General features: G+C 40.0%; 1 protein-coding gene across 1 annotated transcript; it reads right to left on the reverse strand.

Moving 5' to 3' along the window:
• Positions 1-150: 150 nt before the first annotated feature.
• Positions 151-13,218, reverse strand: LOC139131497 (Na(+)/citrate cotransporter-like). Its single transcript, XM_070697581.1, has 13 exons — positions 12,831-13,218; positions 9,540-9,805; positions 8,170-8,293; positions 7,123-7,196; positions 6,524-6,706; positions 5,523-5,642; positions 4,763-4,873; positions 4,351-4,455; positions 3,523-3,635; positions 3,079-3,200; positions 2,408-2,569; positions 1,504-1,641; positions 151-1,159 (listed from the first exon to the last, which is right to left on the reverse strand). The coding sequence occupies exons 1-13, from the start codon at positions 12,939-12,941 to the stop codon at positions 992-994; spliced, it is 1,797 nt and encodes a 598-aa protein (XP_070553682.1). The 5' UTR covers positions 12,942-13,218; the 3' UTR covers positions 151-991.
• Between the last annotated feature and the right edge of the window lie 370 nt (positions 13,219-13,588).

Raw genomic sequence — 13,588 nt, forward strand, 5'->3', positions numbered from 1 at the left:
CATTATAAGCTCGAGGTCGATCGCACTCAATGACGACGACGACGTCTGAGTCATATTTACGTCATCCTAGCGCCCTCCAACGGCAAGGTAGGGGTATTCGATTAACTGACCGACGGGGGAACCAATAATGTACGACAAAGACACTAAATATTCATACGTTTGTAGACGTCTCGTATCGAGAGAATCTCACAATTTTAATGTCGATTTCGTTGTTTAACAAGTCTCCGAAACAAACGTTTTTTGACGATAAAGTATAAACATGTACGACGAAAATCGACTACTGAAAAACAACTTCTATGGACCGCATAAACATATCTTTTTATTCACTCTCTTGACTATAAGAACTCCGTTGGAGGTAGCATTTAGACTTGAAATACTGGAATGTACCAAAAGTTCGTGGTTTAAAGGGTAACTCCTCCTTAAGTGTGTGTGTGTGTGTGTGTGTGTGTGTGTGTGTATACTATGTGCAACAAACGCCATGTGTACAATCACACCCTGTGTTGCTCTGTAAAAATGAAAAAAAAATCTTTGGTGGAATTTTAATAAAAAAAACTTCCGTAACCTGTCCGTTGTATTGCATGAACTCCGGTGCGACAAAGCAAAGTTTTACAACAGGCATACATGGATACCCAATATAAGACCAGGTCAGGTCAGCTCAGCTCAGCTCAGGTCAGGGTTGAAGTACTTGTTTTTAAGTGAACTATGTATACTGGATCAGACACACCATAGTTTTGGAAATACATCAATAAGATTACACGAAACACAAATACGAAAAGACTCGATAAAAATAACGTCTAACCATTTACATCTCAGACGATTTCTTTGAAAACGTTCTTTAAAAAGAGACACTGAAGATTTCCATGCTATTCGACATTAACCTCCTATCATTCATATATAGCATATTGCTTCCCTTTCCGTTTATTGCGTATCGGTATATTTTTGTTATACTGAAGTATCACCTGCGATTTTAAGCTTATGTTTGTCCACTTTACTATGAATACGAAACCAGGGAGATATTTTCGGTCAATGATGGTTGTATTGTGGTGCCCCCTGCCCAGGCTGGATATGTGTTGAGGTCGAAGAGGAAGACCCCAAAGGTGTTGATGGTCAAGTTCACAACCACTAAGCTGGCCAGATTGATCAGCAGACCGCACTTCACCTGGAGGAAAGAAATAATGAACAAACGCCATAAAGGGTAATCGGATCGGTACGAAATAAATTAAAAATGCTGTAACTAATTTTTGAAACAATCAACTTCTGGCGAAGCATTTGTCTCAAAGATCGTAGCATCTTTGTTTTCAAGATTTTTGAACGTCGTGTCATTGTTACATACCTGTATTTGCATCACATTTTGTCAATACGTCTTGCTATAGTTTGGTTTTAAGCTTAGCATTTTATGAAGCGATTTGTACGTCTGACAATCTCTGTCTGTGTGTCTCCGTCGCTCGCGACATGGGTTTCTACGAGTAATTCTGATTAACATGCACTGTCTATTGTGCTTACCATGTCCATAACGGTCAACGTTCCATACGAGAATGCAATGGCATTTGGAGGGGTAGCTATGGGCAACATAAATGCGAAAGAGCTGGCCACTGTGGTTGGTATCATTAGATAATGCGGGTTAACACCGATACTTTCACCCTGCAACAAAATTCAGATCAGAGTGGCAATAAGCGGATGATAGCAAAACTAGTAATCATAGCTGGTAAATATGATAAGAGTATCAATATATGACGAATCAAACTGCGTACATAGTAGGACGCCACCTCGCAGCTTCGAGTGCGCTGTCATTCTTTCTTTCGTTTATTTTTTCTGGCTCAAGCCAATCTAAAGAAAGCTCAATGCGAATCACGGGTAGCAATGACACGAATATTCGAATTTCTACAAACTACATTCAGAAAATTGATTACCACCCGACTTTTTATTTTATCTGTTGGGAATCCCTCAATTTTTAAACAATTTATTTTGAGTCATTACATTCTTGGTATTTGTATTCACACGTACTCGTGAACGGGCGCGTTTTGAATATTGGTGATTAGAAGCTGCTTCGAAGTCACGCTACCCTCTGTTGACATGTTGTTTGTTTACTTAGGATGAATATTGATAAACACATAGATAAGATTTGATGTGTGTCCTGGCACACAAGTCCCAACACGTCGAAGTTTCACTGACCCCTCATATATCCCTATCAGCTCTGTGGCTTTTACGTATAGGGACTTTGGCGATACAAATGTCCTGATGACAGAGCGCAACACCAAATTTGATTCAGCAGATTTCCAGTTGTCGCTATCCAAGCACAGCCAAGAAAACGGTCTCTTAAGGTGCAGTGACGGGAAGTTCGTGATCGGTCGATTATCTGGACGTACGGGTCAAAATACTAATAAAAGGGGTAGAAATGTCTTCTTACCATTTTACCGATAATCGGAAGGAATACGGCCGCTGTGGCCGTGTTACTGATGAATTCTGTTAGAATAGCTATGAGGACAGTGCAAACTATCACTAAAGACCACGCTGGTATGGTTGCAAAGACTTTGAACTGTTCAGCGAGATAGTCCGACAGCCCAGATTCCTGTGAGGGATAAAACGGTGACAATTAATTACCGCCCGACTTTTCACGGAGCTGCGCCGGAACGTCAAAGCATACAAGAACCAGTAATCTCCGATATTCTCCGCAACAACGTGCATTCGACTATTTGTGAAAGAGTACATCTTTGAATGATGGATGAGCTTAGAATACTTGGCAGAACCACAGTCCCTCTAGACAGAACACAACGCCAGTCGGGAGATAAGCGCCCGCAGGCGGAAAACAGTGGAGACACAGCATTTCTGAAAGCGTATCGTGAGGAAGTTGATGAGAAATGACTTGACTCTGGACAATCATGCCGGGTTCTACAGATAGCAGAACGCTAAAAAGGTTTTTTTTTCGGTCAACTGAAAGCTCGTGCTTTAAGACGGAAATAATGTTCATAAGGTACACTGAAAGATCATTGATAAAAGACTAATACATGAAGGGCGAAAGTTTCAAAATTTGGAATAGCAAAACAATTTACAAGTAGTACATATATGCGGTGTACTGACCCCAAAGGCATCAGCTATGGCGTAACCAGCTCCCATCAGAAAGATTACCTCCCAACGCATGTTTGATGATGCCCGTCTCCAGTCCAATATGGCCGGCGCTGGACTAGAATCTGCGTTTTCTTCTGAAGAATTTGAAGACGACAGAGATTTTCCGTAGATTAGTTTTTTAAAACACTGTTACTAAAAACTGTAGCTAGAAACTGATACCCTAGGGCTTGCAAGTATACAGGTACACATTATACTCTAGTATAGTGCAATTTGTGACATCGGGCACGTTTCGAGACTATAACATCAAGCTACAAAATCGATGATTGGGATCCAAAATCATTTGGCAGTATTTTGTACACAAGGAGATATTCAAGCACTGCATACAGTTCACCTATAATCTGCCTGAATAATGTTCTTGATTCCTTTAAGCATTGGCAGAGCTATGCGGAAACTTACCCTCAACATTAAAACTTTGATTTCGACCACATTTTAAGAAGTTTGGCTTGGAAGAAGGTATCAGAGCTAACGATATCACCACGGCCATTGTTGCTGTAGAGGAGGTGACGTATCTGACAGAACAAACGCGAATAATAATAATAATTAATACAGAAAAATCTGGCATCACAAACTCACTGTTGATACAATTACTCACATCGGAGGGTACAACATTCGCAAAGAAATGTTCCGACGCCAAAATTCTCCATTAAATGTAATCATGTCCGAGATGTGATAAAGTTACTCCTACTTTCGTTTTCTCTATACAAATGCAAGCTTTCTTTGGTAGTATGAAGACTGTGAGTCGATCGCAGCACTATTCACGATTTTGACCGATCAAATGCTGGAAGAGGAAGTTAGCCAACTTTCAAATTTATTGATACCTCGGACGCCATATGGATGAAGGCGATTCATTTCTGATTTATTGTGCCTCGGTGACAGATATTTGGACTCTCAAACTTTTACAATTCCTTTCTGGTACACCACTTGTGGGGGTTCATTTTAAAGCTCTTGGTGTATGGAACCTTTTCACAGTACTTATTTTTTCGAAATTCGAAAAATTTATTTTTCTCCATACAGTTTGCACAGGGATGGCGGCCATTTTGAATTTTAAATATCGGTAAATCTTCAGTTATTTGTTTGTCTAGTACCAAAATTTGCAAGGTGACCCCCGATTTTTATTCTTGATTTTGAAAGTTTGAGCAAATGTTAAAGTCTTTCACTTTCGAGGCGCATACTACCTTAACATTCATAGTTTCATTCGAACGTGGACAAAATGGAATTTCTTACTGGTGAGAAAAAAGCGATGACCAGCCTGGGATGAATCTAGGCGAATAGGTCAACCATAGTAACGACAGCGCTATGAAATGAACCAAAACAATCACCTCCGCCCATCTGTCAAAGACAAAGAAAATAAATTCAATTGTTACTGGTCCATTGTCATATCACGTGCTCATAGTAATAGTGTTACAAATTTGTCAAATTTTGTGGGCACGATCAATAATATAGCTAAACATGTCAGTTATACCGATTTAGGATAGGGAAATTCTTCGGACTGTTACAGTGAAAACCAGCTGAGAATGAAGAATGAAATTGATCAAAAAGTTATCACACTTGTATTTGTATATTGGAAGATAGATAGCAAAACCGCGACACTTATATCATAAGGCAGATAAATGATCAACAACTAAACCAGACATACGTCATTTTACCCAGCTCTGCGTATTGTTTACGTATGATGAGTTCGGCATCTGAGGGCACGTGGTGCTTTCGTCGCCTATTTCGCGATCGTCTGCACAGTTTAAACAAGCCTCTGCAATGTGTTGGAAACAGAAATCAGTTAATAAGATATTGTGACGTAATCATGTGACATGTACGCATTGCGGTTGTGATGGTATAAATGACCATATTCGCTGTTTTACTTGTAGGGAACTATACAGATTATCCTGTTGCAACCGTGTTTCAACTGCTCGAACTTGATCTCCTAAAATGAGATAATTACATGTATATATCATACAACCGCTGTTTCTGGCTCATCTTTTGGGAATGTGCCTCAGGGAGTTTGGCGAAATAACTTACTGCTCTATAGTTTGCATGGACTAAATTTGAAAATTGCATTCAAAATTATGTTTTCGACAACATCTTTTTGAGTAAAATTGGTTTACCTTAGAGTTTTAAACACACAGAATCTACGGCTATATTTAATTTCAAATGACAAGGAAACCACACTGGGTTCTTAGAGAGTACCTTTCAATAAATATCACGCGTTAATGAACGACAAATTCTGACAAAGAGAACACATATGATATAGGTGAACTCGCGAATTTCCCTTTCTGTGCTCCCAGCAGACATGGCGGTGTACTGAAATATTTGGCACCGACACAAATTAACCGTTGAGGGCGCTCGACAAACAAGCACGACGTTCCATGCATTTGCCAGATTCAGGTGTTCGGTAGTCTTACCTAAGATCAAGGAATCTCCATTGTAAAACCAACCACGCGATTATTAGGATTATCAGTTGGTTCGGGAACCCATACGCGAACCATGTACCGAAGTCAACGGTGGCTTCGTAACCGTATAGACTGTAAAGGAACATACAGATTAAAATTCATAACACACAACAAACACAATTTGGTTAACTTTACACAAATTGCGGCGCCTTAGCCGGCTACAGATTTCCCTTGTGCCTCCTTTCGACGAGGAATTTTCAAAACTTTTGAAGCATAGACAGCTTTTTGTGATAATATCGTAGTATATGACACGTCAATTTTACTCGATGCTTCGGAGAACGTCTTTTGTTGAGTTAACCCCCTCTCGAGGGATGGGGATTGAACATAATTGTGGGCGATAAAATTTACATTTCCTTCTTGAAATGTGAAAACAAACATCTCCTTCGGACCCCAGTGCAAACTTAATAAAATCCTGAAATAACATCACCTACATCAGTTATCAAAGTGACGGACGCGACGCTTAGTCACGTGATGCCGAGCACGAAATACCCTTCATTCGTCCCCCTTGGGTGTAACCGACTTATTATCATTGAGGATTATTGTTTTCGGGATGAATAACCTTGTACAACGTTTTGCGGTTGTTACTATTACTATCGCTAGCACTAGTATTACTACTGGTACTACAACTACAACTACACTGCACTCCGCTGCACCACACTGAACTAAACCACACTACACTACACTAAACCACACCACACTACACTACACTACACTCACTTACCGCACCACACCACACTACACCACAACACACCACACCACTACATCATACTACACTACACAACATTAAACCACACTACACTACACTACATTACAATAAACCGCACCACACTACACTTCACTATACCACACCACACTACACTACACAACACTAAACCACACCACACCACACCACACTACACTACAACTATAAGTACGACATCTCCAGCGCGAAACAATTTACTAAATTGACTTACCTCTCCAATTGACCTGTCATGACAATATTTGACGAAGTACCATACAGTGTCGCTGTACCTCCGATGTTCGCCGCGTAGGCCACACACAACACAAGGCCTTTGCTCAGGTTTTTAAAGTCATCGTCTGACACGCCACTCTTTGATGCCGGAGTCTGTTCAGTGGCAGACGTAACGCTGGCGATTCTGGAATGTAAGAAATGAAAGAAACCAACGAAATAAATAAATAAATAAATAAATAAATAGATAAGTAATGTACACAAATAAATACACATGTCATAGTTTATACCTATACATATTTATTTTTTTAAATACTGCTATGCACTTTAATATGAACACTTTCCGTAGATGGAGAGGATGAAACTACATTGAAATTGCTGTAAAAACACTTACGCCTTGATCAGTCATTCATTAATAACAAAACTGAATACACTGTATTTTAAAATAACACATGGTGACACTAGGGCAAGATTGGGATTTGTTGCCTGCCCAAGGCATGGTGCCTATGGAGGTAATATTGATAATGCCCGAGCCAAACGCGACAAACTCCAATCAATCAATCAATCAATCAATCAACCAATCAGACAAAATCAATTAATTACGGTTTTGACTCTTCATGGTCCTTCTGAAGTTCCAAGTCTGCGTCACCATTGGCAACCCTTGGTAGTTGACTCTCCTAGAGGGAATATATAAGAAACATTACAACAACTAATTAACTGAGAGCAGAAAACAATCGCTTTAAATCTTTGAATTTGTCTCCTTTATATACTATCACCCGGCCAGTTTTTTTTTCAGTGCCAGAAATTTTATTTTAGATTTTTCCAAAAATATTTTGATCAAAAGCTATGGATCATGAAAAGACATGTCAGTGTGGTCCAAAATCGTCAAAGTGTCAAAGAAAAATTCATGAAAAATTGGTAAAATGTTGCACCTAAATTTTGGTGGGAAAAATTGGCAGCACTCAAAGGGTTAAGGCGAAATCTTATTTTACCAGGAATGTCATAATACCTTCGGGTTACTGCATTGATTACCGAAGACGGACAATAATTATATGGACTAAAAGTGGAGTTTGTCATACCATGTCAAATGAAGCAGCAACTTGAGCACACGCCAACTTTAGAGGATACGATAGAAATGTGAAAGTATCATACAGCTTAGGGTAGAATGCGCGTCGGGGATAGATATTCGGAATCTCAAATTTTGACAATTCTTTACTGATCTACCATTCTCATTTTTAAGCTCTTGGGCAAGACATATTTTCACCATCTTAATATTTTGAAAATTGTATTTTCCACTATATAGTTAACACAGGGATGGTGGCCATTTGAATTTTAAATACATGTCCGGGTAAATGTCAGAAAATTTGCTTCTCTACTACCAAAATTTGCACGGTGAGCCTGATTTTTATACTTATTTGGCAAGAGAATTGTTGAAAGTTTCACTGAGGAAAGCCGGAGCAAAAGTATAAGTCTTTCACTTTCGAGGTGCGTACTGTCTTAATAATAGATTTTGAATCGTGTTATAAACACTCATCGTTTGGAAATTTTATCATGTGCTGTACAAAGTTGGCTTTGATGCGTAGTTTGATGATAAACAAGTACTCCCAATCGTAGCGGCATGGGCCTGTAAATCGTCGTAGCGGTACTTACCGTGCGTTTAACGTTGATTTCTTTCAATATGGCGACTGCCAAAGGAACCATCATTGACGTCACAACAGAGTTACTCATCCACATGGCCAGGAAACTTGTGGTTGTCATCAGACCAAACATCAACCTAGAAGTATATTATAGAAATAAGACATAATGGAAGTGGGGACTCTAATTAGCGACGACGTTTTTTTAATTACGAGGCAGAACACTGTCGCCTGCCAAAATCCGAACAACAAGCTTGCACATGTATAGAAATCGCGCACAAACTGCAGGATTTCATTTGTCCCTTTTTAGACATTAACAGTTTCTGGCTCAGATATCGCAATATATTACTTACTTGTTCGACAGGATTATTCTAAGATTTCAAACACGAAAACATGTACCATTTACCCCATCACACAGCTCGACGAACTGTTTAAATAGTATGCATAAATCGTTTTTCATTTTCGGCACTGTGAGCAAGCAGTGGTCATGAAAAAAAAGAACCGACTTAAACATTTCTTTTCCAACTCCCTTGGAGTCAGTTTTGTTTTAAAGTTACAAACTTTACGTAGGATAATCATTCTAATTTTTGCTTCTCGGTGTTGAATATGAGAGTCGTTCACCCTCGGACTTGTTCACAAATCATTTCGACTATTGCTACACAAGAACCACATCACCGCTTTGAACTGATATTCATTATGATCAGGGAAAATCGAAATGCTTTCTTAATATCAATTTATAACTCAAAATGATCTGGAGGTGTAGCAAGACCTAAACGCCGAAACTTTGTCGTTTACTTACTGTTAGTGTTCGTTAGATTTATTGGAATATATTTCTGATAGAAGGCGGGAATTTTGTTACGCCATCATGCGGCATGGCGGTTGAAGGAACTTTGAGTAGACCGCTCTTCTCTTCTACCGAACAATATTCTCAGACAATACTAAATACCAAAAACATCGCATTTGTCTCTAGAAAGGGCGGTCTCATAGTACCGTGAAACCGATGAGGGTGCTGGGGACACTATTGCCTAGTAGAGGGGGTTTCCCATCATGATAAAAACCGTTTTGGCCTGTCTTACACACACGTCGCGTGATGGAATTTTTAGAACGTGTCGGCTTGGCGGATGGCTTTTGTGGCTGGTAGTGGTAATCAATAGGCAACAGGATGCGGTTGGCGGGAAACATCTTAATCCCAGGAGAAATGCCATCGAGTGTCCATATGCCGATAATGAAGAAAGTCCCCATTTATGGTGTAAAGGGGCCCAAGGGATTAATCTATTCTGTCGTTATATGTCGTAAAGGGGTGAGAGGGATTACTCCAAGAATGATATCATTTATGTCGTAAAGGGGTAAAAAGGAGTAATCTACCTTCTCGTCTCATCTACTCACCACCTGGGTGTGGAAGCTGTATGGCATAGAATCCGGAGGGCGAATCTGCGGTGGATATTCCAGTGCTCCATGGCATCGGCGACGAAGAAGGCGCCAATCATGGTCATGATGATGTCCTTCATGTAGTTGGCGCTCACCTGAGCTGAGTGCATGACCCCGAGGAGGGGAAACAACAAAACTGGTAGGAGTGCGGTGAGAGCGATCGGCAGCACCTCCGTCATCCAGTAAATCGCTATTATCAACACAGCATAAGCACATAATGCGGCCTGAAAAGAGAGCGAGGAATTGCGATCGTCACATATATCACAATGTAATATATATATATATATATATATATATATATATATATATATATATATATATATATATATATATATGTGTGTGTGTGTGTGTGTGTGTGTGTGTGTGTGTATATATATATATATATATATATATATATATATATATATATATATATATAAATAAACAGATTACTTCAAGTACAAAGTAATGAAATCTATTACTTAAGTTTCATGCATCTTGCAATCCTCAGATAGAGTCTCTCTCTCTCTCTCTCTCTCTCTCTCTCTCTCTCTCTCTCTCTCTATATATATATAATGAATTGTGTACAAAATGTATGTATATAAATGGCGATTTGCCATTCCCTACGTACCAGACATATTGCTTAGTAGGAATGATATACATATAATTAATCTTCCACAGTATAATTTTATACATAATCATTACGTTAATTGTTTTGTGGTAACGCATATCAGGCACTCTGGTTGATGGGAATTCCCGACTATGTACATAGAATTCAAAGTTGAAGGGATTGTCAATAAACCATTGCAAGTAGTGAAAGTTATGGAGATCCATGGTTTACAAATAATAATTTTAAACGACTATTGTTTGCTAAATAATGAAAATTTGAACTTAAATAAGAGAGTTTGTTTGTAAGTATTTACTATTAATTCCTTACATTGTATTACAAAATGATGCCACACAGAGCTCGATATCTGTACAATTGAAGTCTTTCCAATTTACCGTTTCTGTGTTCGACGATTTCATGCGTGTGGTGTGGTGCATCGATCGCGCCAAGGTCAGGGGTCTGTTGCGATGACAATGTAGTAAAAATAGACATGATCGGATTTCTGATTACTTTAATAGTTCCTCATAAATAAACTATGAACAATAGCCTAATTATAACGCTGATCTTCCCGCCATCGGTCGTTTTGATCTACTATTTGTAGATTAGAGACATTTAAATGTTGCATCGAAAGAACTGTATTTGATACCCTAGGGAGGAAAAGGGGAAGAGGAGAAGGGAAGAGAGAGAGAGAGAGAGAGAGAGAGAGAGAGAGAGAGAGAGAGAGAGAGAGACTCACTCGTTGACTCATCATTTCTCGTAATCTTTGGTATAGAGGTTACTTTAGATTATCTCGAAACCAATGTTGTTTTACAGAAAATTTACAGAAAATGCGAAAACATGCGTCCGAGTCTGAACAAAAATTCTTCAATGCCGTCAAGCTCGAATGAAAACTTCGACCCCGAGTCGGGATTTGCCCCCCCCCCCCCCGTAGTGCCACCATTGGTGGATTAAAAAGAGTAATGACGTCCCTTTCAGTATGGTATGAACGCAAAACTCTATCTCGTCGCAAGTGACGAGGTTTTAAGTTGTCAGAGTTTTAGAGTTTTAGAGCTGTGATTTCAGGGGCAGTCTATTATCATAAGGGCACTTCGCTGCTGAGAGACCTTGACGAGGGTGATTTACCAAGCTCTCGAGCTCGTCAGTTGTCTTCACCCTCGATGGTTACGCTCCTTCATCTCTGTAAGAAAGGTTCCCGTGACAAGTAGAAAACAACGCATGAGATGACGTATCACGACCTCACAAATCAGTATCCCTACGGGTTCGCTGACAGGGCAAACGGCTCACAATTTCCAATACTTATATTTTGTGTACTCGCGATTCTTTTTTATCAACTTTCAATGTCCGTAGTGGCCTTACTGATTTGATGCTGCGATAGGTCAATCTTCTTCAAATCTGAGTAAGACATCGCCAGGCCCCCACTTTTGGTAGTTTCGTGCTGGTCGCCTGGCCACTTGGACACTGAAGGAATTTCGATGAATGAATCAAAGTAAAATTACTGAATTCTGCTAGATTTACCTACCAGAAATTGTACACGGAAACAAAAATGTTACTATTGATGATCGGCAATGCGGGATGTAAGCTTAGATGCATCAAAATGGAGTCACTGAGGATCTGATAATTTTGAGAGTGGACACTCACGAAATATTGGGCTATACTTTTGACGAAGTTCAACTGGGCTATGCTAATTGTGAACTGATAACGGGTTTAAATCCAATGTGAGTAGATACACGCTCATTTGGACTTTCATTTCCGCACTATAATCACATGATTCGCAGTGAATACCGCATGCACGCTCTCTGTCCATGCATGCACTCATGCTTCCGGTGCTTTCATTCAGGAATAAAAGAAAATACGTGTACACAATATAAAACCTAGTTTGTTTTGTTGTATTTTCTTCACTTTCGCGTACGATGTTTGACAAGCTTTTAAAAACAGACTTTCACATGATCGCAGTTTCACGGAAGAGCGAACTTTCAGCACGCAAGTAAAGGCACCAACTGTTTCCTCGGCCGCGTGGCAGGAAGCCCTTCAGCCTTGTAAAAGGCCACCTCCATGTTGTCCGGACAGGGAGGTAACCTTCACGACTTCGGCTATTCAATATAAAGCACGATGCAGATGGCGAGGGTCACACCGCCGCTGTCAGTACTACACAGCACGCCTCCACAGTCCAATACGGTATTTAATGTTACATGATATTACGCAACACAGATAGAGATACGCGACAGGAATCGAACCGAACACATGCCGGCTACCACAACATAATTGTGACAGAGTCTATCCGCGATGCGCATCACTCAAAGCTTTAATGAGCTCTGGCAATGGCCCGTAAGGGTCGATCATATAGCTTGCATGCAACTTGTAATAATGTTACATTGTATATGTAGCTAGTTGGCGGTGTAGGCTATAGTATGTATCGGTTTTGATTTTTTGTAGTGACACGTCGACTGGGCTGACACCCATGGTTTGATGGAGTCACGGTCAAGTTATTAAACTGACATCGACCGCACACAGCATCACGTTTTACATGTACGACAGTACGTAGCGTAGCCGTAGTGAGCTATTATAAACGCCGTAGTACAGGGACCGCTAGATCGTTCACCGGATCGGAGAACGGTCAAAAGCGGAGGTGATTAGCTCATTAATCAAACGTCATCGTTACCTACCGTATCTTGGATTATTATCGGCAGTGGGCACAGTAGAATCGGAGTCAACACCAAAACCAGCAGTTTACGTTTGTGCCACAGCAGCTTCGCGATATTCATGCAGGCAGCCATGTTGGTTGTTCAGTCGTAATTATGCCGGCTCGCAGCTGAAAGAAGACACGTGCTCGCGTATTTGTATTAATTATGTATGTATGAGGTACTTGATCAGGCGGTCAATTTAAAACATCATACTTCAACGTGTATTTCTCAAAGCTATACTCTCGGTGAAATGGACGGTTCACCGGTGGGAAAGTGTGTATTCGCAGTGCTGTGACCAAGATGTTTTCTGCAAATGCGTACAGTAGCATGAATAGGGTCATGGTGGTGGTGACCCTTAGTTTGTAAAGTTATGCAAATTGAGGTCACACCACCATGATTTGGCGTTTTCGTGTTCGCTAGTTATCTTTGCCTTATCGGCGTTATAAGCACAAACAAAGCAATAAATAAATGTGTTAGGCGTGACATTGTTTTGATGGCTAGTATTTAATCTAAATCATCAAATAATTATAAATCCTTGGCTTTTTTGTGGAAACGAACATAATGGCACATTCTGAAATGAAGTGAGTAGCCTACTTGCGAGGGAATAAAAACTATATCAAAGATGCATTTCTACATTTCCATAGCTTCGAGACAAAGTGTGTGATTAATGCAGCGCCCTCGCCAAATGGCTTTGAAGTGAAAAAGTGACCTACATTCTTGACCTGAACGGTTTATATTTC

This window comes from Ptychodera flava, chromosome 4 (genome assembly GCF_041260155.1).
Source record: "Ptychodera flava strain L36383 chromosome 4, AS_Pfla_20210202, whole genome shotgun sequence".
NCBI classification, from domain to species: domain Eukaryota; kingdom Metazoa; phylum Hemichordata; class Enteropneusta; family Ptychoderidae; genus Ptychodera; species Ptychodera flava.

Excerpts from the sequence above, each read along its gene's own strand:
- LOC139131497 (XM_070697581.1), bottom strand. The coding sequence starts at position 12,941 with ATGGCTGCCTGCATGAATATCGCGAAGCTGCTGTGGCACAAACGTAAA. Across the intron at positions 5,643-6,523 it reads ATGACAGGTCAATTGGAGAG|TCTATACGGTTACGAAGCCA; the intron begins GTAAGTCAATTT and ends GTTCCTTTACAG. Across the intron at positions 4,874-5,522 it reads TGGAGATTCCTTGATCTTAG|AGGCTTGTTTAAACTGTGCA; the intron begins GTAAGACTACCG and ends AACACATTGCAG.